The sequence below is a fragment of the Gymnoscopelus braueri genome (genome assembly GCF_963280865.1).
Source record: "Gymnoscopelus braueri genome assembly, chromosome: 4".
NCBI classification, from domain to species: domain Eukaryota; kingdom Metazoa; phylum Chordata; class Actinopteri; order Myctophiformes; family Myctophidae; genus Gymnoscopelus; species Gymnoscopelus braueri.
In genome coordinates, this window is record NC_137605.1 from 47,936,083 (window position 1) to 47,960,107 (window position 24,025).

Consider the following 24,025-nt stretch of genomic DNA (forward strand, 5'->3'; position numbering starts at 1 on the left):
CCCCCACCCTCCCCCCCTCCCTCCGAGCCTCCTCTCACTCCCATCTCCTCTCCTCTGTCTGTGTGTCTGTCCATTGTGTGATGTCACATCCTCCCCAGAAGACTCGGACTCTCCCAGTTGGACGAACTCAGGTCTGTCCCTTCTTCTTCTTCTTCTTCTTCTTCTTCTTCCCCTTTTTCCTTTTTCTCTATTACTGTTCTCTCGCTTCACTGTTTCTCAATCTCTGGTCCAGGGCCCTGCACCAGGCGGTCCAAATGGACCCCTACGGGTCTGTTTGAGTTCTTACACAGCAGGGGCGACGCACATAAAACGATATGAAAATGCACATAAAACTATTAATTTGGTGATGCCTCATTCATAAAGGTGGATATATATATATATTTTTTAACTACCTTGTTTCCTGAAAAATAAATAGGTTGCTTTATCGCTGCATTATATTCGCATTCTATGTGGATGTTCTCAAAACATAATGAGCAGTTTAAATTAATGCAAATCACATGAAATAAGGTTAATAAATCCCAGTGTGTAGGGACCTTTAACTCTGAGAGTTAAATTTAATACTGAGGATTTTAGATTGGGGGTCCCAGAGACAGAAATGGGGATCCGTGGTCTAATTAGATCAAACTGGGGGTCCTTGGAATCACTGAACTAAGCTATTAGTGTCCTTACGGGGTCCATTTGGACAGTCTCAGAGTTACAGACCCACAAAGGTTGATCTGGACCGCCTGGTGGCCGCCGGACCCGACGTTGAGAACCAGTGTTCTACTTCCTCCTTGGTTTCCCCCCACCCCCCTCCCCCCCACTGTCTCCACTCTCCTCTCTTTTCCTTGCTCTCTCACCTCCATTAACCGTGTCGCTCACTGAGCTCAGTCGTTCCATTGGGGATGCTTCCTGGCTTATATTTTATTTTATTTTATTTTATTTTTTCTCAGACTTTAAATTTAGTTTTTTCTCAGAGTTTATATTTTTTTATTTCAAGGACCACCCATAACATGAGAGTGTACAAATGGAATTAGCTCCAGTTGTTAGACTCGCAGAGTTACAGACCTGTAAAGGTCCATTTTGAACCCCCTCAAGGAACCCTGAGGGTCCCCTTGATGACCCCACTTTGAGAACAACTTATTTATGTATCTGTTTCATTTGTTCTTGCCACGCTCTGCACAGTCTGTGTGTGCTTACATGTAAGCATGTTCATCACTGCACAATGCCAACGTTTGGTTTGTTGCGACAGCAGGTCTTGTGGAGAAACACTGTGTGATTATTATTACGCTGCTAAAAATGAATCTGCTGAGACATTTACGGGAACCAGTGTTGCAAACAGGAACGGTATACGAAATAGTAGAACGCTGCAGAATGAAGTTTTAGCTTGGGAGAAAAAAAGGGAAAAAACAACATTTCCGAATTGATGGTGTCAGTTTGTGTCAGCTGCTGCTGTACTTGGAAGTTGGAACTCGGATTTTATGAGTTATTATGTGAGGTGAGTTTACTTATATAGGACTTTTCATACACTATTTATTCTACAATTTTAAATAATCAAACAAAAATCCCCCCCCCAGAAGCAAAGATTTGAGTTACAAATGTTCGCTTAAAAAATGTTTATTGAAAGATTTGCACACATTTTCACGATTTTTCAAAAATAGCAGATCTACAAGCTCATAGCGCGGCACTCGGTGCCGCGCTATGAGCTTGTATATCTGCTATTTTTTTTTATAGCCAAAGAAATCTAAAATGACACAGATGCGTTCCCGGCCTTAATGTGTTAAGGCAATTCAAAGTGCTTCACATTAGGCATAAAAAGGCAAAAAATACTCTCTAGGCCCACCAGTGGGCCCCGGCCCACCGGTTGAGAATCACTGCTCTACATGTTTGCCTATGTTCACCAAATGTTCACCTATGGTGACATGCCCAGAACAGGGACGCTATAGGGGTCATGTGGTTAACCTTCTGTTCAGCCACCAAAACGTGGAGCAGTCCCAAATCTTCTGAATAGAGCGTGTAACCTACCTAACCACAAAACACAAACATGCCCTGTATTTTACACAGTATTAGTATTTATATAAGCCTGTTTACAGCCTGTTTGCATTACAGTTTTTCACAATTGTTAACACACGTTTCTCAAAACAATAACGGCTTTCTCAAAACTGCACACACAAAACTGAAAACCTCACACACAAAATGCTAAACCCTACACTCCCTTTGCAAGATGACTCTTTGCCATCAAATCTCTTAACTGTTCACAAAATGGAACTCGTGTTTTCATTTGGTACACACAGCCATATTTTCAAATGACACACACATATCATTCATTACAGTACACACAACTAAGCATGTGCTGCACACTACCAAGCATTTACAGCACACTGCAGGGCAAAATTGAAAACACAATCATATAAATGGAACACACCATATGAATGACAATGACAATGAATGAGCCATTTCTCCTTTTGTAAAATGACTCAGTGTAGGCCTACTTTTTTCAAACATAAAACAAAACAAATATGCAGCCAAAATGTTTTTATTTCTCTACATGATTTAGGCATCATGCCTCCGGTTCATGTCTGGCCAGAGGGCCTCATCCACATCATAGGCAATGTTCTCCCTGTCCAAGCAGCGTTGGAAGAAACGCCTCGAGTGGCGCATGAAGCCCTGACAGACCTCAACAGTGACTAGGGCTGCAATTGATTTTTACGATTTTTGTATAATGACAATACGATTTTGATTTTGGAAAAAAACATATTTTACTAATCGAGAATCGTTTGTTTTGAAAAAATCGGAAAAGAATCGGAATCGTGACCCCAAGAATCGGAATCGAATCGAATCGTGAGATAGCAGAAGATTCACACCCTAACAGTGACGTCGCCACAAGCCTCCATGGCCTGGAGCAGTGGGACCCGGCTCTGTGGGTTCCGTTCATTTACCTTCCACCTCCAAGCTCAAAAGAACTCCTCAATGGGATTCAGGAAAGGAGAATAAGGTCGAAGGTACAGAACGGAAAAATGTGGGTGGTCCTGGAACCACTCACGCACTGGAGCAGCCCGGTGGTGCAAATTGCTCACCAGACCTGAATGTTTAGAGATTTGACTATTTGTGTGTTTTAGGTTGATGCTTTGAGATTTTACGTGAGAAGTGTGTGCAACAACTGAACATTGTGTGTAGTGTTTGGACAACAAGGTGTGTTGTAGATTGATGCTTTGAGATTTTATGTGAGAAGTGTGTGCAACAACTGAACATTGTGTGTAGTGTTTGGACAACAAGGTGATAATGTAATTGACATCAGAGTGTAAAGAAGGAAAGTCAGAGTCTAATGCAGATAAGGGAGTGTGAAGTAGTGCCAAATTGGGTGGAGCGATTAGTACATGAAGTTAAGGTTGTGAAAATTGTGCCGAATTTTCGCTTTTTGTGTGTTAACAATTGTGTAAAACTGTAAGGGAGTTTGGGACGAAAAATACAATATTCCCATGGACAACTCTTGGGTTCATCCCAACCCTGCTCGTGAGCATATGTGTGCGAGCATGTGTGTGCGTATGCATTTGAACGTGTGTGTGTGTGTGTGTGTGTGTGTGTGTGTGTGTGTGTGTGTGTGTGTGTGTGTGTGTGTGTGTGTGTGTGTGTGTGTGTGTGTGTGTGTGTGTGTGTGTGTGTGTGTGTGTGTGTGTGTGTGTGTGTGTGTGTGTGTGTGCGCGCGCGTGCGTGCGTGTTGATGATTGAATATATTCACCATCTTTAGTTATCATACAGAAATTACTACATTAGAGGATCAACAGTTTAGAGGGTTTGGGATAAAGCAAGAGAGGCGAGGTTGAGATGGTTTGGACATGTGCAGAGAAGGCATGAGGGGAACATTGGGAGAAGGATGCTGAAGAATGCTGGAGATGGAGCTGCAAGAGGAGAAGAGGAAGGCCAAAGAGGAGGTTTATGGATGCGGTGAGAGAGGAGTGGAGTGACTGAGGGAGATGCAGCGAACAGAAACAGATGGAAACAGATGATGATCCGCGGTGGCGAGCCCTGATGGGAATTAGCCGAAAGAAGGAGAAGAGATTGTTAGTTATCATACAACACAAAAGTAGAGAGAGAGAGACAGAGAGCAGGTCCAGAGAATGGAGATGCTGGTACATCAGTCATATTAGCTTTACATCACTGAGATATTACAGAGCAGGGACACTGTTTTGGATTTGCAAAGCTGTTGCTGTACATCAAATTGCAACTCTGTTTTACTGTGGAAAGTCATGTTTTAGCCTTGTCGTGTTTTAGCCTAGTTAGAAGCATTTTCCCAATGCTTCTTTTTTGAAGGCCCTGGCTCTCTGCTTGTAATAAATACTGTGAATTATTAAAAACATCAAGTTTTTAGCCAAAGGTTTTTACAGAGAATATCAAGAAAATATGTTTTTCCAGATTAAAACATCTCTACGATCCCAAGAAATTTATATTTCAAGCCAAACATTAAACAAGCAAGTTGTTATACAGATTTTTATTGTTATTATTTTATTTTATTATCATATTTTTGTCGTTATCCTACTACTTTAATTGAAATGACCTCCAAAATGTGTCAGGGGTTGGTCAACACACGAACACTCCACTTGCCCGAAACTTGCCCCGGACTGTTGATCAGAGCTCTGGCTATAATATATAAAAAACTAAATTTCCTACTACATCCTAACATTTTAGCCACTGCAGCTTTCCTTTTTTTCTGGCTGCAGTATCTTTTGATCAGGCCTAGATGTGAGGGCCGCAAAACGGCCCAAACCTCTAGTTATTATTATTATTTTGCCTTTCTTCATATCAAAGAAGCTAGAATGTGTTCATGGTCAGATGCTTGTGATTGTGTCTGTGGCACAAGGTTATGGTTTGTTGTTGTGTTGGGAATGGGTTTTTGTTTTTTAGCTCTGCATAATGACCTGAAAATAGAACTGTTGAAGCTCAGTAATGGAATTCAAGTCCAGTTCAGGATGTGATTCGAACAATCTAGATGAATCTCATGATTATCTCATGCTCTCATACAACAGTTCTGGGCGAGTCATTTGATTGGAGAAGAGGAAATACATGAGTACAATACAACAGCACTGAAACTTTTTACTAGTTTAATACTCCGTTATGTAATAATATGCCACACTCGCACGCACGCACGCACGCACGCACGCACGCACGCACGCACGCACGCACACACACACACACACACACACACACACACACACACACACACACACACACACACACACACACACACACACACACACACACACACACACACGTTTACCCACTCAGGCAGGGCTGACTGTTTCTATGTTGCTTAGCAACATTTTTGTTGATGGATTCCTGAATGGGCTATTGGCGAAGGCAGGTATACAACAAAAGCATAAACTGTATCCCATTACTTGATAAATAGTTTATAGTATAATGTAACTGAATGAAATATCACAAAATGTTCTGCTTGTGGCTTTGTGCCTATGACTGAATCATGCTCTGTGCTGATAGTAGCCTACTTAGCACAGTGATATTGCTTAAATGAACTTCTTCTAATTTTGCATCTATTTTTGCAACTCTTTCAGAGAGGCCAGAGACAGATGGAGTAGGCAAATTAGTAATGATAATGATAATGATAATGATTTTATTTGTATAGCGCTTTTCTAAACAATGTTCCAAAGTGCTTTACAGACATGTCAAAACAAGTAATAAAAAACGGTTTTTATTACAAGATAGTAGAATTGTTTTGTAAACCAAATCGTGGTCAAATGACTGGAAAGTCTATAGAAACTCATTATTCAATTGTTTTCACATGATATTACATATTTCATATTTTCATATGATAAGGCCCAGAGGATAGCTAAAGATCCGAGAAACTATATTGAGAACTGAGGATAACCAATTGATTATAGTTTTTTGCATCTGGTCGAACCTTTACAATTATATTATACTAGATTTTCAGGCCGCATAGCCTTCAATGCGGCCTTCAAACCTAGTCCTATGTTGCGCTGATAACAGCAATGGTCACAGAAGTATGGCCATTTGAAGTGTTAAACACTGCTATAACACTGCTGCCGAGCAGCGATGCGATGCACTTGCAGCACCCATGTCCGCTGTCATACCTGTGTACCTGTTCGGGAGGTAGGGTCTACGACCACTTCCTGGTAAAACCGGAAGTGAGCAGATCCACTTCCGGGTTGCACCATTGACCTCCACATCCCTCAGAGAGTGTGTGGGTGAAGTTTCAAGGCAATCCGACAAACTGGAAGTAGGAAGGGAAAACCAGAGGTGGTCATTGTTTATGAAATTGGAACTCTTTGGGACCACCCACCAAGTTTGGAGCCTGTAGCATGCTGGGAACTGGAGTTATGGCTGTTTAAACCCCAGCCAATAGGAAAGCAGAGAGGGTGGGGCTTCAGCAATTACAGCCCGTCCCGTAAGACCACCTACCAATTCTAAATCATTTAGCATACTGGGAACTGGAGTTATGGCTGTTTAAACCAATGGAGCAATGATCCCTGGCTGCCTCTGGCAGCCAGGGACGACTTGATGCTTGAAGAAACAAAGAAGAGATCCGAGCACTAAAAAAAAAACAGGAGAAGATAAAGTAAAACTAAAAAGCCTTTTTTGCTGCAATAAAGTGTTTTTAATTCCCGCTGATCCTAGAAGCACCACCAGTACTGTTTTAGTACAGTATTTACTTATTTCCCCCCCTTTTGAGCCCCTGGTTGGTTTTTCTCATTGTTTTTCTTTTTTGCTTGTTTGTTGATAGCCAACCATTTCCAAGTTCCGCCCGCATTCAGCTTCTTCCATTTGACTCTGTCTATGTCCCAGCTCATAGATCATAGCTCCACAGACGTTTGTCTTTCTCTCTCTAAAACCTTGTACCTCTGTTAGTCTTTTCTTTTCATCATGGCCTCGTCCATTCTCTGACAGCTCTCTGTCTCTCTGCTCAGGTCTGGATGTGGACGAAAGGACCAGGCAGATGAAAATGAAGATGAATAAATACAAGCAAGGTGCAGGCTCGGACTCCAGACTAGAGCAAGACTACAAGGTAAACCACACCTACTACTGTATGTTTACTGTACTGTAATGGTATATAATGTGCGGGCTGGGCGATATGACTTCAAATCGATATCACAATTATTTCAAACTTGATTATGATTAATGATTATTATTATTTTATTATTGAAACTAGCTTGAATATTGAATACTGTATTAGCAGTTTTAAAGCAGTACAGCAGTACAGTAAAACAAAAGATCTAGAAGATCACAACGTGTCTCATCGCTGCATGTTGTGAGCTTGTAGATCGTCTCTAGATCGTCTAGATTTTCTCTATTTTTCACGCTACCATTGTACAACAAAGCATAATACAGGGTTAAGTGGTTAAAGGACTTCTTCCACTTTCAACCTATCTTCATATCATTGGATCCCAATTATATGAAGATAGGTTGAAAATGGGTGAAGTCGTCCTTTAATCAGACAGATCAATTTAGTTGATTATATAAAAAGCTATTAGAATTTTTTCATATCGATTAATTGATATATTAGAAATGAAACAAATTATATATATAAAAAAGAAAGAACTGCCTCTGAATTAACCTACATGAATTAAGACTGTTTATTGGTTCTAAATTTTTGTTTATTTTACCCAGCCCTAGTATGTACTGTGTGATCCGGTACGGGCAGTACTTGAGTGTTCCATGTAGACATAACGTACTAAATCCAGACAGGTCCATAGAAATACACTGACACATACACACTGACTCAACTCAGTTTAATTATATATACGTACGTCTCCATGTCAATTCATGATGGAATGCAGCAGTGATCATCTCCAGGGGCCAGTGTTTACTATACCGCTGTTAAAATGAAGTGCTAAAGCCAAGCGCAGGCTTAAAGCCTGGTGCCTCTGTGGAGTCTGGGCCAAACCATATAAGACAAAGGATGTCTGTGCCTGCCTTCCTTTTATGTCAGTGGAATGAGAACTATTGGCCTCGGAGCAGAGGTGCTGTTTGTTAGTAGTCTATAAAAAGAAGCAGGTTAGCGTGCTTTGTTTGCTATTGAAGTGTCAGTGACAGAGTACTGCTCTATTCTTATACAACTCTGACGCTTTACCATCAAGCATTGGTACAATGTCAACACTTACTGTAAGACTCAGTCCAAGTGAACATTCCTCCATGGATGGATATACACTTTCATTCATTCATTATTTATTTGCAGTGGTGGACAGTAACAAAGTGCATTTTACTTGAGTACTGTATCCGTACTTTACTTGAGTATTTGTATTTTTGGATACGTATGACTTTCACTGCACTACATTTCAAAGACAAATATTGCACTTTTGACTCCACAAAGTTTTTAGGAAGGGAATAAGTTATCATTATGAATTAACCACTTAAGCCCTATTTCAAATAGTGAAAATAGCCGATCTACTTGTCAAAAACAATCTACAAGCTTACAACGCGCCGCAATGTGACCTGTTGTGAGCTTGTACATCTGCTATTTTCACTATTGATAGATTTTTTGGAAAATCTTTTAGAATTTAGAATATTTAAGTACTCTAGTACTTTAACTCTAGTACTAATTTGACAAAGAAACTTTCACAAGTAATATTTGACCAGGAGTATCTATACTTTGGCTCAAGTACCGCTGCCATCAAGCATTAGCACAATGTCAACAGTTACTGTCACAGTAAGTGCAGCCGAACATTCCTCCATGGATGGATATACGGTACATTCATTCAGTATTTATTTGAACCGCTTGCTCCAGATAAGAAAGGAGAAAAAAACAATTCTCAATCAAAACCCAACTGAGTTGACACATTCCATGACCCAAAAGGAGCTGGGAGAAGAACATCTTATTTTGTCTGCGCTATTTGCCTTTGCCCCTTGCCTTCTCTCTGAAGTCATTGGGCCGATTCACTAAGCTGTTTACGCCCATATTTTGAACGTAAAGGAATTTACGCAACTTCCCACATTAGTAGTCTGATTCACTCATCTTTAATTGTCGGTGAATTCTTCGCTCTTTCTCAAGTCTGCTTGGAGGCTGACTTAGATGGAACCAAAGCTTGCGTATGTCATTACAATGCCTTATTCTCCATGAAAAATTAATTACAACAGTGCCAAACCTCAAATAAAATATTTACATGCCCAACATTTGTCAACACATCTAAAAAATGAAAGAAAAAATATTCTTTCTTTCTTGAATGCATATCATAGACATTACTCCATTTCCAATTCCGATGTAGCGGAGTGGAGGGTTCGTCCAAAGGACAGAATGCCCTCAGTAATCAATAAAGCTCTGATCAAAATGATCGGATATTCCAGCAGCATCATCTTTTTACCTCGGCTGAGGTGAGTGAGCGATGTTCTGTAGAAAGGGCTTATATAATGTCCATTCCAAGTTTGTAAACAAACGTCTTATTCTCATTACACGTGAGAGTCGGCTATTTACTTTATAAACGTTCATTCGCGCCGCGTTATAAGATTGTAGATCTGTCCCTTTTGGAGAGTCGCGTAGGTTTTTCGTCTGTTTCCGGTTGCCTTTTATGGTCTTAAATGGGGCGTGGAGCAATGCAAATGATCTTCCACATGAACGCGCCTCTGACCTTCAGGCAAAAATGAGAAACAACTGTGATCTGCATATTTGGGGGATGTACACACCCGTTTGTGAATTGCACGTCGGTCTTTGCTTAGAGAAAATCCACCCTCCTTTAGTCACTTTATTTACACGTTATTTACGACCAGCTTAGTGAATCGGGCCCATTGTATCTTCACAACTTTATTGGCCAACTGAGGCTGGCAAATCAACAGTAAACATTAATAGGTTATAATCGATTATGTCACATCAGTGCATCCATGCAGAATCATCAACGCCCAAATCACGATGCATCGTAAGGTCCTTACACACCGGCGAATGTGGCGAATATACGCAAAATTCGGACTCGTTCCGAATAATTAAAAGACGCTTTTTCGCTTCGCTTTTCCGCTTTTTCGCGCCATGTACGCTTGCATTGACTTTAGAGTCGATTATTTAGAGTCGATTATTTTCCACACCTCTACTAAATACACATCTGCTTTAAAAGATATATATACATAACTCAAATATAGACCATGTTTAGACCTGTCTAGGTCCTGTTTAATTCGACCTATAGCTACATACGTTACCTTATGGGTCCATTTACACTAAGTTGACACTGAGGATTTTATTCTGTCGACACTCCTCCTCCAGAGTCATAAAAAGTAAGCCTCACAAATTCCTAGACGTTTAGTTGGATCATTTTGTCTTGAACATGTCTTTTCATGACATGGATACAATCTGGTCACTGTTATCGGACTTCTTTAATCAGAACAAAGAATTTAATCCCCTTATATGCCCGCATCTTCTTTATTAGTTTTTCCACAAATAAATCTGGAGTAGCCACTTCTTGTAACCACAAGAGAGCAAAAGGCATTTCAGCCATCCTAAAGGTTATTACACACCGGCGAATATGCAAATATACGCAAAATTCGGACTCGTTCCGAATAAAAGACGCTTTTTCGCTTCGCTTTTTCGCTCCATGTAAGCTTGCATTGACTTTATAAGGTTTTTTAAAAAAAACGTATTATTCGCATGAGAAATTTGCCCCCCGGTGTGTAAGGGGCTTAAGGCTTCTGGCAAATTTATTTTTTTTGTTTTTCTTTCGTCTTTGCCACATGCTCAGAATGTGCTGTATGCATTAGTAGATATTTATGTACAGTATATCATATTTGTTCTCAGGAACCACAAGGAAAATAAATCAAATATTATGAATGGCATGGCCTCAATATGATGGTAAACCTCTATATATTCTGATTGGTTTGTCTCTCTGTCTGCAGCGTTCAGGAAGAGATCCCCGGGGTTCAGACAACCTGTCGGCCAAGTCCTCAGACAGCGATGTAAGCGACGTGTCCGCTGTGTCGAGAACCAGTAGCGCCTCTCGATTCAGCAGCACGAGCTACATATCTGTCCAATCGGAACGGCCGCAAGGAAACCGCAAGATCCGGTAGGCTGATCTACACACACATTAGAGGACATGTGAAACCCTCCTTTAAACCCCCACAAACAGGTCTTATCAGGCATGGGCAAACCCTCCGAGCCATCGGTCTGTCTTTCTGTGCGTGTGTTACCTCGTCCAGACATTTTCAATTCCAGTGGTGGAGTACTCAATTGCTTTACTTAAGTAAAAGTATCATTAATAAGTAAACGTCCGGAATTAAAAGTTTTCTTGAGTAAAAGTACAAAAGTATTGGCATAAAAATGTACTTTAAGTACCAAAAGTAAAAGTACTCATTATGCAGAATGTCCCATTTTAAGTTTTCCTGTATACAAATCTTTTGAAAATAGCCGATCTACAAGCTGTGGGCTTGTAGATCCGCTATTTTCAAATGGCCGAAATGTATGCAGAGCTGAATTGGTTAACGTAGGTTTTGAAATAATAATCAAAATCTACAAAGTAACTCGTAGAGTAGAAGTATAAGTAAGAAATTGGAAATACTCAAGTAAAGTATATATATATAAAAAAAATGTATATATATAATACCAAAAAAATAAGTAAATGTACTTAGTTACTTTCCACCACTGTTCAATTATTTGAAACTGTCTGCACTCGGTTAACCCAAAGAGAGAAATGCACCTGCTAGTAGCGACGGGTGTCATTTCTTCAGTCTGTTTGAGTTCTGGTTTGGCTCTGACTAGAAACGACCGGAGCCAAATGATGAACTCTAGCCTTTCCAGGTTGGAGCTGTTTGTCCGTTACTGACAACACATACAGTAAAACACATTGTGCACCTGTTCTCTGCTCGTCTCATATATGTAAACATATTGAGAATTATTTTTGCACTGTGCTTTTACTGTAAGTCCCACATTTCTGTTTTTCGGCTGTGCTTATTTGGGCTGCACTCACGTCTGTCTTTTTCTCGCACAGCTCATGTCATTGATGCTTTATTTTTTATGTTTTCCTTTCTGCTTCTTGCATGCGCTGTCGCTGTGCACGCTGTGTGCCGCTTCTGTCTCCGTCCTCCTCACAGACAATTACGATCCAGGAGCCAGTCTCGAGAGGGCGAGGAGCAGTTAGGGGAGGTGCTAGAGGAGGAGGAGGCAGCAGGAGGGGGGGAAGGCAGGAAGGCTAGCAAACAAGATGGAGGGCAGGAGGGGACAGAATCAGGGGGAAAGGGGGACAGAGAGAGGGAGCAGCAGGATCATATGGTGGAGGCTGAAGAGGACTTGTACCAGAGGAATATCTCTGTCTCTGAGACCGACCTCAGGTAAAAAAAAAAAAAACATCACCATGTGTGGTGATCTGTGACCGTTAGACTCTGACTAACAATAACATGGAGCTGTCCTGCATCCTCATCTGCTGACTTCCCCGCAGTTCCACTAATGACAGTGTGGTGATCGTGATCCTATCCTCCTTTCTCCAACCTTTTATGATGTAAATGTGGCCCCAGTTACTATCAACTAGAGAAAAAAAAAAGTGCCTTTCGGGCGTTTGGGCCTTTCCTTTGTGAAACCCCCCCCCCCCCCCCCGTACCCCGAGACACTCCTACCAACTGTCCCATCACCTTTGAGTGTAATCTAATATTGAAAATGTGTTATGAATGCAGAATCTTATTTAATTGTGAAAACAAAATGATTACAAACATTTGTTGGAATGAATCGCTTATAGATAGAGCAGGTGCTTATAAACGATGTTGCCAGTTATATTCCCTCGTCGTCTCTCCCCCCCAAAAAAAACTTCACACTGCTAGTTCTCTTTCCGCTGGAGAAGGTTGTGTTTGCGTTGCCCATGAGCGAACTCATAAACTGAGGCATCAGTACTGAGAATGGGGATTGGTTCGTTTTTAATCTATTCACTAAAAAGATTAGGCGTCTATATACATAGTCAACCGGCGTCAATGTCATTTGTCTGACAGTCGATGCACTTGTGATATTGTTTTAGTTCCGGAATCTGTCAGCAAACGTAGTGTTTGAAGAAAGATTTGCTGCACCGTTTCTTTTCCTAGAATAGGGACTGATCTTAACCCATTCAATCCGGGAACGCATCCGTGTCATTTTAGATTTCTTTGGCTATTCAAAAATATCAGATATACAAGCTCATAGCTCATAGTGCATGTACTGAATGGACTAATATCCTTAAGTTAAGGCGTGCGAGGAAGACCTCAGTTGCCGTCACGTTTAACACTGTTGTGTTTAACATGGCACCGTTTCAGCGTGTCCACAAGGAGTCTCATTTCATTTCTGGAACGTGTAGGGTTAGTGGATGTTAGTTGGTTTAAATTAAGAAAACTATGTCAAGAGCAAATTGAAGAACAAATTGATTTAGAATCCCACAGGCTCTCACAGTAGGCAAGCAGATTAACCCAGCCTTCTAATAAGATGTCAACACCATCAAATTACTTTCACAGCAGGTTCTCCTTACCAACCTAATGCCTGTTTTATACTTAGTCGTGTGCCGGTGTCGTGCATGAACATAGCCAATCTACAAGCTCACAACGCGTCGTGCCGCGATGTGTTGTGAGCTTGTAGAGCGGCTATTTCCTGGCGTAAGACACCGGCGCACAACAATGCATAAATCAGGTTTTATGGGGCTTACACACTGCAGTCCGTATTTTTTGTCTACGTTTCTTAAATCTGTCATTTGATAAAAAATCAATCATTACACAACAGCCACAAACAGTTTATTCTAATTATTTATATTAGTCGCGAACCAAAACAAAATAAAATAAAATCTAACCGGATCCGAAAACTTTAATGACGGACAAAAGCTTGGGAGGCAGTGTGTAAACGTGATCGACACAACATGAGGTCGTTTTTTTATTTATTTACGTGCGACAATTGTTTACGGAAAATACAGCCTCCCGGTGCAATACGCTTTGGTGCTAGTGACTGTCTCCTTGGACTTGACGGAAAACACATTACGCTGAAAGCCAACACACCTTCATGTGAGACTAACACATCAGCCAGGCCTTTACCTTTGTGTACACAGTTACGATTGGGAACACTGTGCGCTCTTTACAGTATTGCCGTACAGGAGGACATTAGAGCCAAAGCACACGCCAACTGTGACCCCAGGTGGTCCCAGGTGTTGGTACCATGTGTGAATAGAAGAAACATTGAGCCATGTTTCTAGTAGCTCGCCCTGAAACTGTAGGCAAGGCAAGTCAGGTTTATTTCAAAAGCACATTTTCAACAACAAGGCAATTCAATGTGCTTTAAGCTAAAGAAACACGTTATAACAGGACATTTGAATTCAGAAGAAAAAAAATTAAGAAACAGAAGTTAAATACCTATCTCTATAGGAAACACCTACACAGAGTAAAACACAATATGAAAGAACATTTGCATACAAAAATAGGAAAATAAGAGAGCAAATTACAGCGCAGGAAAATAAGTAAAGAAGTGTCAACAAAAGGCAGCGGCAAACAGAAAAGGTTTTAGCTGTGATTTAACTCATTAAAACCTGTGGCCGATTCTACAAAATGTCTTTTAAATACATTTAAAAAAACATTTTTTTGAAAAAAACGTATGTTGCTATATCAGTGGTTCTCAAACTTTGTCAAGGACCCCCAAAATTATATGGATTTGGCCGCGGACCGCTATCTCAAAATGTGTTCTTCCAGGGACCCCCTGCAGAAGCAAAGATTTGAGTTACGAATGTTCGCTTTAAAAAAGATATTCAAAGAATTGCACACATTTTCACGATTAAAACAAAAATAGCAGATCCACAAGCTCATAGCGCGGCACTCGGTGCCGCGCTATGAGCTTGTAGATCTGCTATTTTTAAATAGCCAAAGAAATCTAAAATGACAGAGATGCGGTGTCCCCGGATTTGAATGGGTCAAACAAACTGAGAGTTGTGGCAGACCTGCAGTTTTGTGGGAGTTTGCGTATAAAAACCTTTATTTTCTAAGGACATAAAGCAGACCTTTTCCCAGATGACCTGAGAGGTCTGGACGGTTGAAGCACAAATTGTATTTGAATCCCACAGGCTGTCACAGTGGGTTAGCCGTAGCCTCACGTAGCCAGACTGTATCACTGCGTGGATATGAGTCTGGTGCCTCTATGATGACGTTTTTTTTCCCAACGGGGCGGGATCAAAACAATATGGCTCTGGACGCAATTGATTAGACCTACAACTAACTACCAATCACAGTCTCCCATATTTGAATACTGGGCCCTGATTGGTCACCCCAGACTTCGCCTGGTCCCAGGCTAGGTTAGCCGTAGTCTTATGTCGCTGGCCTGTTGCTGTGTCTGCACTGGGAGTTGTGTTGTGTTGTGTTGTGTTGTGTTGTGTTGTGTTGTGTTGTGTTGTGTTGTGTTGTGTTGTGTTGTGTTGTGTTGTGTTGTGTTGTGTTGTGTTGTGTTGTGTCGTTGGTGTCTGTGTGCACACTGTCCTTCACCTGTCTGAGCCCTTACACAGTGAAATGTGTCTGTTCCTTAATTACAACCTGTCAACGTATATGCATCGATCCTGTGCATCTTCCTCCCTACCTGTCAACCACCTCCTCAAGCCAATTAGCACTTGCTCATTCATACCTTCTGCACCTGTCCTGCACACACACACACGCACATGCGCACACACACACACACACACACACACACACACACACACACACACGCACACGCACACGCACACAACCACCCACTCACACTCATCATCATCTTCTAGCATTGATTCACATTCGACACTGTTTATAGCAAAAAAGGCAGACTTAAATGTTCTTTTTTATAATCGCAACAAATTGATATCAAGTGGCTGATTTGAAGATTATACAAATAAGAATTGTAAAAAATTAAATAAAATAAAAAGATACCTCCTGCACTGAAAGTGAGTCGCCCTTCCCCCTACTTTAAACATCTGTCATGACAGCTAGAGAGCTATACATCTTTCATGTGTGCACTTCATAAGCTATACACTACTGTATGTGAGCCATTACACTCCCTGGAGAGATCAACATCTACATCTCTTTCATGGTGCAGTTTCAGAAAGTATATATACATACTGTACGTGTACGGAGCTGGAGTACACATAGAAATTGGTGCCACTTTTGCTAGGCCAGAGCCAGACCCAGCTTTTTGTAATGTATATAGGTATCATTGGTAGAAGGCCCATTAATAATCCATTCTTGGATTTAACAGCCCTTCCAATTCCTATAAAAACCTGTGTGCCATGTTTGTGCTTCTAAAGACCCCATTTTGCTGTTCAAACTGAGGCAGGCAAGATTATCTTGTTTTACCAAGGACCACCGAAGGTCGTGGAACGATTTGCAGGCAAAGCTTAAATTGGATCACCTTGTTTCAACTTGGAGTCGGATAATGGATTTGCTGTCTATATCCTGCTCAAGTTTCTTTTTTATATAGAATAGGCTACTAATTGTATTGGTCTGCATTGGCAGATGTTTTTTTTTTTTTGTATTTTCGATTTTTTAGTTGCATTTTGATGGACTCTTTCGTTTTGTTCTTTGTTGGACTGCTTTGGTCCTGTCTTGGCCAGGTCTCACAGTACATACTTTAAGATGACAGCGCTGACCTCCATGCCTCTGCTCTTTGTACTATTATCGTCTCTGTCGGGGTGGAAACCTCATGTCCAAAACTGTTACTTTTCAGGATTCAAATTCAAAAGTATCAAAAATAGCAGATCTACAAGCTCGAAACGCGGCGCGAAGCGTTTTGATCAAAAGTAGCAGATTGTGGATCTGCTACTTCTGATACGTTTGTGTGACGCCGTATGATCAAGCGGGGCGTTCATTTACCAAAAAAAAACACAAAACAGTTAGAATATGGAGATAAGAGGTTTCTGCCCGACAGCCACGATATTTTTTCTATCACACACCATTAAAGTGTGAATGCAAAGCAAAGGCAAAATGGCTGCTGTATTTAAGGCTCTCTGTCACACAGAGCAGGGTATCGTCACTGCGGCGGAAACCTTGTATATCCAAAACTGTCACTTGAACAAAAAAAAAAGAACCTGTGTTCCAATGATCCAGTGTAGTCACATGCTCTTGTTAATAATTTTCAATATTGCTTTTCAATATTTATTTAAAAAAAAAACGTCTCTCCTAGGGTAGGTACCCTCACAAAAACATGCAGTAATCCTGGTCTCTATACTGCCTCCCCCTGGTCAGCCGGGGGCGCCTGATGGAGGGGAAAGGAACTGGTTGGAATAACGTGTTCCTTCCACGCGCTACGTCCAACCAGGGAATAAGATGCGGCTTGCTAGCTCTCATGCATTGAAGGAGGCATGAGCTCGGCTCTAGGCTCTCCCTAGGCTGGCAGAGGGAGTGTAGCGCCCAGGATTACACAGGAAATTGGCACTGGGTGAAAAAATGGGTTAAAAAAATAACAAAAAAACACAGTCAGACTTGACCACTTTCACTTACACGTAATCTTTTTGACAGACATAGCAAAAATTACCCTCTCACAAGCTTGTAGATCGGCTATTTTTGCTACCTTTGTGTGTCACTGCTGCTGTATGACGAAGTAGATACGAAGTAGATACGAGCTTTTCCAGCCCGACAGCGTCGATACGGTCCCTATACACGGCAAGCTTTATTTTCCGCTTGATTAGCGTGATTGTCAAAGGAGCGTGGTGAAAAAAAACAGAGACATGTACATTATACTCGCACGGCTCGTTATGTAACCGCAGTGTAGTGATGACGACGACGCCCACATCTGGCTATATATGCAACCCGAACGTTAACCCATTCAATCCGGGAACGCATCTGTGTCATTTTAAGATTTCTTTGGCTATTCAAAAATAGCAGATCTACAAGCTCGTAGCGCGGCACCGAGTGCCGCGCTACGAGCTTGTAGATCTGCAATTTTTTAAAACATCGTGAAAATGTGTGCAAATCTTTGAATATATATTGTTTAAAGCGAACATTTGTAACTCAAATCCTTGCCTCTTGGGCGGGGGGTCCCTGGAATAACATATTTTACAAATGTTCGCTTTAAAAAAAGATATATTCAAAGATTTGCGCAAACTTCCACGATTTTTCAAAAATAGCAGATCTACAAGCTCATAGCGCGGCACTCGGTGCCGCGCTATGGGCTTGTATATCTGCTATTTTTGAATAGCCAAATAAATCTTAGAAATGACATAGACGCGTTCCCGGACTGAATGGGTTAAGTACATTATTATAGCAGAGGCATCACAGCGCCTCAAGAAATGAAGCGGAACGGTAAAAAAAATCCAGAGTTTATTGAAAGACATAAAGTCGGGTCAAAGTGATCGGGTATAAGATGCTAGATTTCCTTTGAGTGCTGTTTTCTTTTATGATGTTGAGGCCTGGCCCTTTTCAACGTGGAAAAAGGACACGGCGCGGCTATCTAACTTGGCAGAAACATCGCCGCTCGCTCGCTTATTATACACTACACTGGCTTTACTCTGACTCAGCTGCTGTGTTTGAGGTTTTTAGGTCACGGTAGTACATCAACATGCATTTAGCCTTGTGTAATACTAGCACATCGTTGCTGTCAGACAGGAGAAAAAAAAACTGTAAATCCATATTTCTTTTTATGTATTTTTTGGGGGGTAAAATTAATGCCCTACTTCATCAAACATGAGCGTCACATAAAAGGTATTTTTTACTTTACTGCAGTATTTCCAATTAGCAATACTTTTACTTCTATTCCATTACATCTCAGAGGCAAATATAGTACTTTTTACAAAACGATATAGTACATTTACAAAACATACATTAACCACTTCAGTCCTATACAGTATATAGACTTCGGCTATTTGAAAACAGCTGATCTACAAGCTCACAACGGTTCGCGATGCGATGGGTTGTGAGCTTATAGATCGGCTATTTTCAAATTATTTTATACAATTTTGAAAACATGAAATGAAAGTTATCTGCATAATGAGTACTTTTACTTTTGGTACTTTAAGTACATTTTGATGCCAATACTTTTGTACTTTTTCTCAAGTAAATTTTGAATACCAGACTTACGTACTGGTAACAGAGTATTTCTGCATTGTAGTATTGATACTTTTTCTTAAGTAAAGAATTTGAGTATTTCTTCCACCACTGCACACACTGCACTTGTGCAGGAAACCGGGTTCAACTCCGGGGTAGAAGAGGAAAGTTACGTAGGGCAGCTTTAAGTAAAACAGTGCGGTATCCAGGATATAAGGAGCTTTTCTTTCCATCAGCACTTTTGAATCTGGCCCTATACTGTACCTCCTCTTGTCTCAGTCTCTGTCATGCATCCGCTGTTGCCAGGGTAACCGCTCATGCATGAGAGGAAGAGTAAAGAGCGCTAGTTTGAGGGACAGCCAGTGTCCATTAGCAAGGCAGCAGGGGATGTTGACTTTGTCCCGCCAACCTCATTTCTCCATATTTCGTAAATGTTATTTTTTTCCCGTAAATGAATGCCCTATACAGTGAAGATATGGACAGGAAAGAGGGAGAGAGAGAGAGACGGGGAGAGACACGAAGCAAAGGTCGTCGGGAACGGGACTCGAACCCGCGACGCGCTGTCAGGCTACATTGAGCCTATAAGTGCCCGGGCCTTGCTTTTTGTTTTTTTAGACGTTATTAAAATGAAAGTGGTTAAATCAGTCTGTGGGTTTTTATAAATATTTAAAGGAAAAGTCTTAACAGGAGCTTGTGACTAAATAATAACTACATTGAATCCATTGGAACACAGATTCAGTTTTTTTCCATTTCCTGAAAAGTAATGCTTTTTGGACGGACAAGGTTTCCGCCTGACAGCCACGATTTTCAACAGCAGCCCATTCGAACAGAAGGACAAATCAATACCTTAATGTGTTGTGATGAAAGAGCTCTACCAAAAATAATTGGCCACCGGAGCATCACTGACAAATAAATGCCTTTTTATTTACACGGTGCTTTTACAAAGTAAACGAGGGACCAACGCTGATGAAGATGGCGCTTGGGCTTCGATGATGATGAAGACGCATGAAAAAAAGGCATTTGTTTGTCCGTGACACTCCAGCGCTTGATTCTTTTTTTGTCTGCTGTGTTGCACAGGAACCTGTATGTTAACTGTTTGATGTGTGGTGGTGCTCCCTTTGTTCTCCACAAAAGAGCTCTGCCACTCAGTTTAATAAGATTCTCTTCCTTCTGATGGTAGTTTGAAGATCAGAGAGGTTCAATGTCGGGATTGTCTTTGAAATGTAGTGGAGTGAAAGTCATAAGTATCCCCCCCCCCCCCCCAATAACAACAAATACTCAAGTAAAGTCAGATACTCAAAGAATTTACCTAAGTACAGTACTCAAGTATATCGTCTCTGTCGGGTGGAAACCTCATATGTCCAAAACTGTTACTTTTCAGGATTCACATTAAAAAAGAAGCAAAAATAGCAGATCGACAAGCTCGAGCTTGTAGATCTGCTACTTTTGATGCTTTTGTGTGACGCTGCAGTATGATCAAGTAGGGCGTTCATTTAAGAAAAAAAACACAAAAGGTTAAAATATGGAGATAAGAGGTTTCTGTGCTTTGTTACTGTCCACCACTGGCTGTTGGTCAGGTGTGACCATAGAGACGGTGCAGACAGACAGACTGGCGCGTGTCGCGTAATGCAAGCAGCCGCTCTGGTCGGGGGGCACAGACACAGTTACCATAGAAACACATCTTTCTGCCCTACTGCTCTTCTGAAAAGACGAACGAGAGAGAGAGAGAGAGAGAGAGAGAGAGAGAGAGAGAGAGAGAGAGAGAGAGAGAGAGAGAGAGAGAGAGAGAGAGAGAGAGAGAGAGAGAGAGAGAGAGAGAGAGAGAGGCTTTCAAAGGGCAGAGGAGAAAACACACCTTTGGATGACTTCTGCGTTTGCATTTCTATGCTTCATTCGCGATTCGGCTGTCAATGCAGTCTTTGTCAGTGGTTCTCAAACATATTTGTGCCAAGTTCGCTTCAAAAATATATATATTCAAAGATTTGCAAAAATGTTCACGATTTTTCAAAAATAGCGGATGGTACAGTACTGTATATAGCACTCAGTGCCGCGCTATGAGCTTGTATATCTGCTATTTTTGAATAGCCAAAGTGTAAAATATGATTAAAGTGGTTAAAATGATTGTGAAAGTATACTTTTGCTGTGGACCCCCTGGTACCCCCCCAAAGACCCCATTTGTAACTCAAATCTTTACTTCTGCTGGGGGTCCCTAGAACTACATATTTTGAGATGGGGGTCGTGGCCAAATACATATAATTTTGGGGGTCCTTGACAAGAAAAAGTTTGAGCACCACTGACATGGAAACATACGTTTTTCAGAAAACTGTTAGGATTTAGAAGACATTTGTAGAATCGGCTTCAGGTCTTAATGGGTTAAATTATACTCTGTTAGTTTCCATTGATCCAAGCCGGAACACAATCGATCGATTGATCATTAAAATAAACAAGCTCTGAAAATGCAGATTGTGCGAAAGCTATCGTTATATCGTATGGAAAATCTGATGTAACACCTTTCTGTGCGTTGTGTGTAGAGAGAGACCTCACTTTGTCTGAGCAGGTAGAAAAGAACACCACCAGCAGCAGTTTTCCTGTGGAAACAGGCATCATACAGAACACAGTGAGAAGTGTTATGTCAAAAAATGTTCACATCCCCATAGAACAATATGATTCACATTAACACATTGCATGCCAGTCGCGTAGATCTACGCGAACCTATTTAAAGCCGCAGCGTGCCAGTCGCGTAGATCTACGCGAACCGCCGATTCCCATGTTAAGTGCCCCAGGTGCACTTTCCGAATTTTTTTGATCCATTTCCGTTTCCGGTTTCCGGTCGGAAACGGAATTATTCGGGTTCCGGTTTTTTCGATCGTATCCGCTTCCTGTCTGGGATCCTGTTTAAAACTCGATTTTCTCTGGTTGTTGTTTTTCTCCTCGCTGATCACTGTTTACCGTTGATCGGCTGTAGCTTCAAGATGGCGGCACGGATTTGGAAACTGTTTTCGCTCGCCGTTTCTCACGGATCCGCTGTGTGTTTAGAACCAAATGAACGCGCACTTTTAACTTATTTAGCGAGGTCTGTGGCGACATGAAAAAAACTAAAAAACAACAATAAAACGCTGGCACTGGTGAGTACATTATGAGATTAAACTCTGGCATGGAATGTGTTAAATATCAGCAAAGTTACACCACGCTTTACACAATCACACAACGTGCTACGGTGTAATAAAAACATGATATACTGTACGTATATAACACTACAGATATAAATATCAAAGTGCATTCACTTTTTCCTCATACATTTAACCCTGACCTCCCAATGTCGGGCCTGTCATTATAGGCAAAAATGATATAAAATAAATTCAGCTAATATACAATCTCACAGGCTCAACGTAGATCTGATCTATTCCACTTAGGGACTTCACACACGGGTCATTAACCAAACCAAAACTGTCAACACTACGAGTGGGGCAAAAAAAAGGTAAATACATAAATATGAGGCTTGTGTTTGTGCCTTTTAGGAACATGATGGCCTAGATGAAAATGCACAGAGAGCAATGTGCATGATGGTGGAACATTGTGTTCTTTTGGGCTGAGGTTGAAATCCAGGAATCCCTGGAGAGCCCCAGTGTTCCAGGCAGTACAGGCAGTACAGGCAGTACAGGCAGTACAGGCAGTACAGGCAGTACAGGCAGGCAGGCAGGCAGGCAGGCAGGCAGGCAGGCAGGGAGGCAGGCGTGTTTGCTGCGGGGGCCGGCCTGAGTGCCAAGGCCCAGCCAGGAGAGGTGGAGTGTGAGTTGGACATGGAAGAGGAACAGCGTGTTAAGCCATTGAATCCGGGAACGCATCTGTGTCAAGATTTCTTTGGCTATTAAAAAATAGCAGATATACAAGCCCATAGCGCGGCACCGAGTGCCGCGCTATGGGCTTGTATATCTGCTATTATATCGTGAACATTTGTGCAAATCTTTGAATATATATTGAACATTTGTAACTGTCAAATGTCTCAACAAATGTCTTACGTTTTCTGAAAAACTATTGTTGCTGTATCAGTGGTGCTCAAACTTTTTCTTGTCAAGGACCCCCAAAATTACGTTTTTGCCTGCCAATCTCCATCAAAATGTGTTGCTCCAGGGACCCCCAAGAAGATTTGAGTTAAAAAATATATATGTATTCACACAAATGTTTAAAAAAAAAATGCAGATATACAAGCTCGTAACGTGGCACTCGGTGCCACGCTATGAGCTTGTAGATCTGCTATTTTTGAATGGCCAAAGTAATGGTTATAGCTATGGTTATAGCTTAACTCTAAAATGACTCAAATGTGTTCCCGGTCTTAATGGGTTAAGCTGTAAAATAAGCTAATTTAACACAGAAAGTGTATGTCCTTTAGGCCAGCACAATGGTTTGATACATATTTTTGCATATATACCTTAAAGCTGTTGTAGAAGGGCCAGATTAAGACTATTTGGTACCCAGGGGGGCTATGGGGCCAGGTTTCGACAGCGGGCTATTTTTAAATCAAACCAGCTACATTACATGCCGTCAATGCAAGTTCAAATTATAATAAAAACGAAATAAAATACAATAATATTATAGATTATATCATTCAGACTCAGCTCTTTCGAGCTTTTTGAAACGAGACGTCTGCAAAGAGCGCTTACATTAACTGCTGTTCTCCAAATGTGTCATTATGTCACAGAACGCTGAAGCCTCATTAAGCGTGGGCAAGTTTTCTGTATCGTCCTCACTTATGCCACGGAGTGTCAGCATGATGTTGTGATAATAATAAATAATAATAATGATAGCTTGAATTTATATAGCGTCTTTCATAAACACAAGGACGCTTTACCTCAAAGACAATGATAATGCAAGGAGAGTCTTGAGTGTGAGGCGGCGAGGTAAGGTAAGGTAAATGTATTTATAAAGCGCCTTTCAAAACAAATGTTACAAGGTGCTGTACAGTAAATAAGCTAAAATAAAACCAGAACATCACATTAAAGTAGAGCAACGCTAAAAATAAGTTACATAGAGAGCAGCAAAAACAGTACATAGAAATAAACAATACGTAGAAAAAACTATATTACAAACCAAAATGTTTGCGAAACAAATTCGTTTT

At 41.1% G+C, this 24,025-nt stretch overlaps 1 protein-coding gene across 3 annotated transcripts in view; it reads left to right on the forward strand.

Moving 5' to 3' along the window:
• rims2a (regulating synaptic membrane exocytosis 2a) overlaps positions 1-24,025 on the forward strand; it is a gene marked incomplete at its 3' end in the record, with an annotated part of 136,647 nt that overhangs the window by 75,055 nt on the left and 37,567 nt on the right. For 2 of the 3 annotated variants that reach the window (XM_080426403.1, XM_080426404.1), the window contains 2 exons: positions 6,918-7,015; positions 10,822-10,988. In XM_080426403.1, coding sequence (XP_080282529.1) covers positions 6,918-7,015; positions 10,822-10,988 — 265 coding nt within the window. Of the gene's footprint in view, positions 1-6,917; positions 7,016-10,821; positions 10,989-12,012; positions 12,250-24,025 lie in introns of all 3 variants that reach the window. The other variant, XM_080426402.1, reaches the window with a different exon arrangement.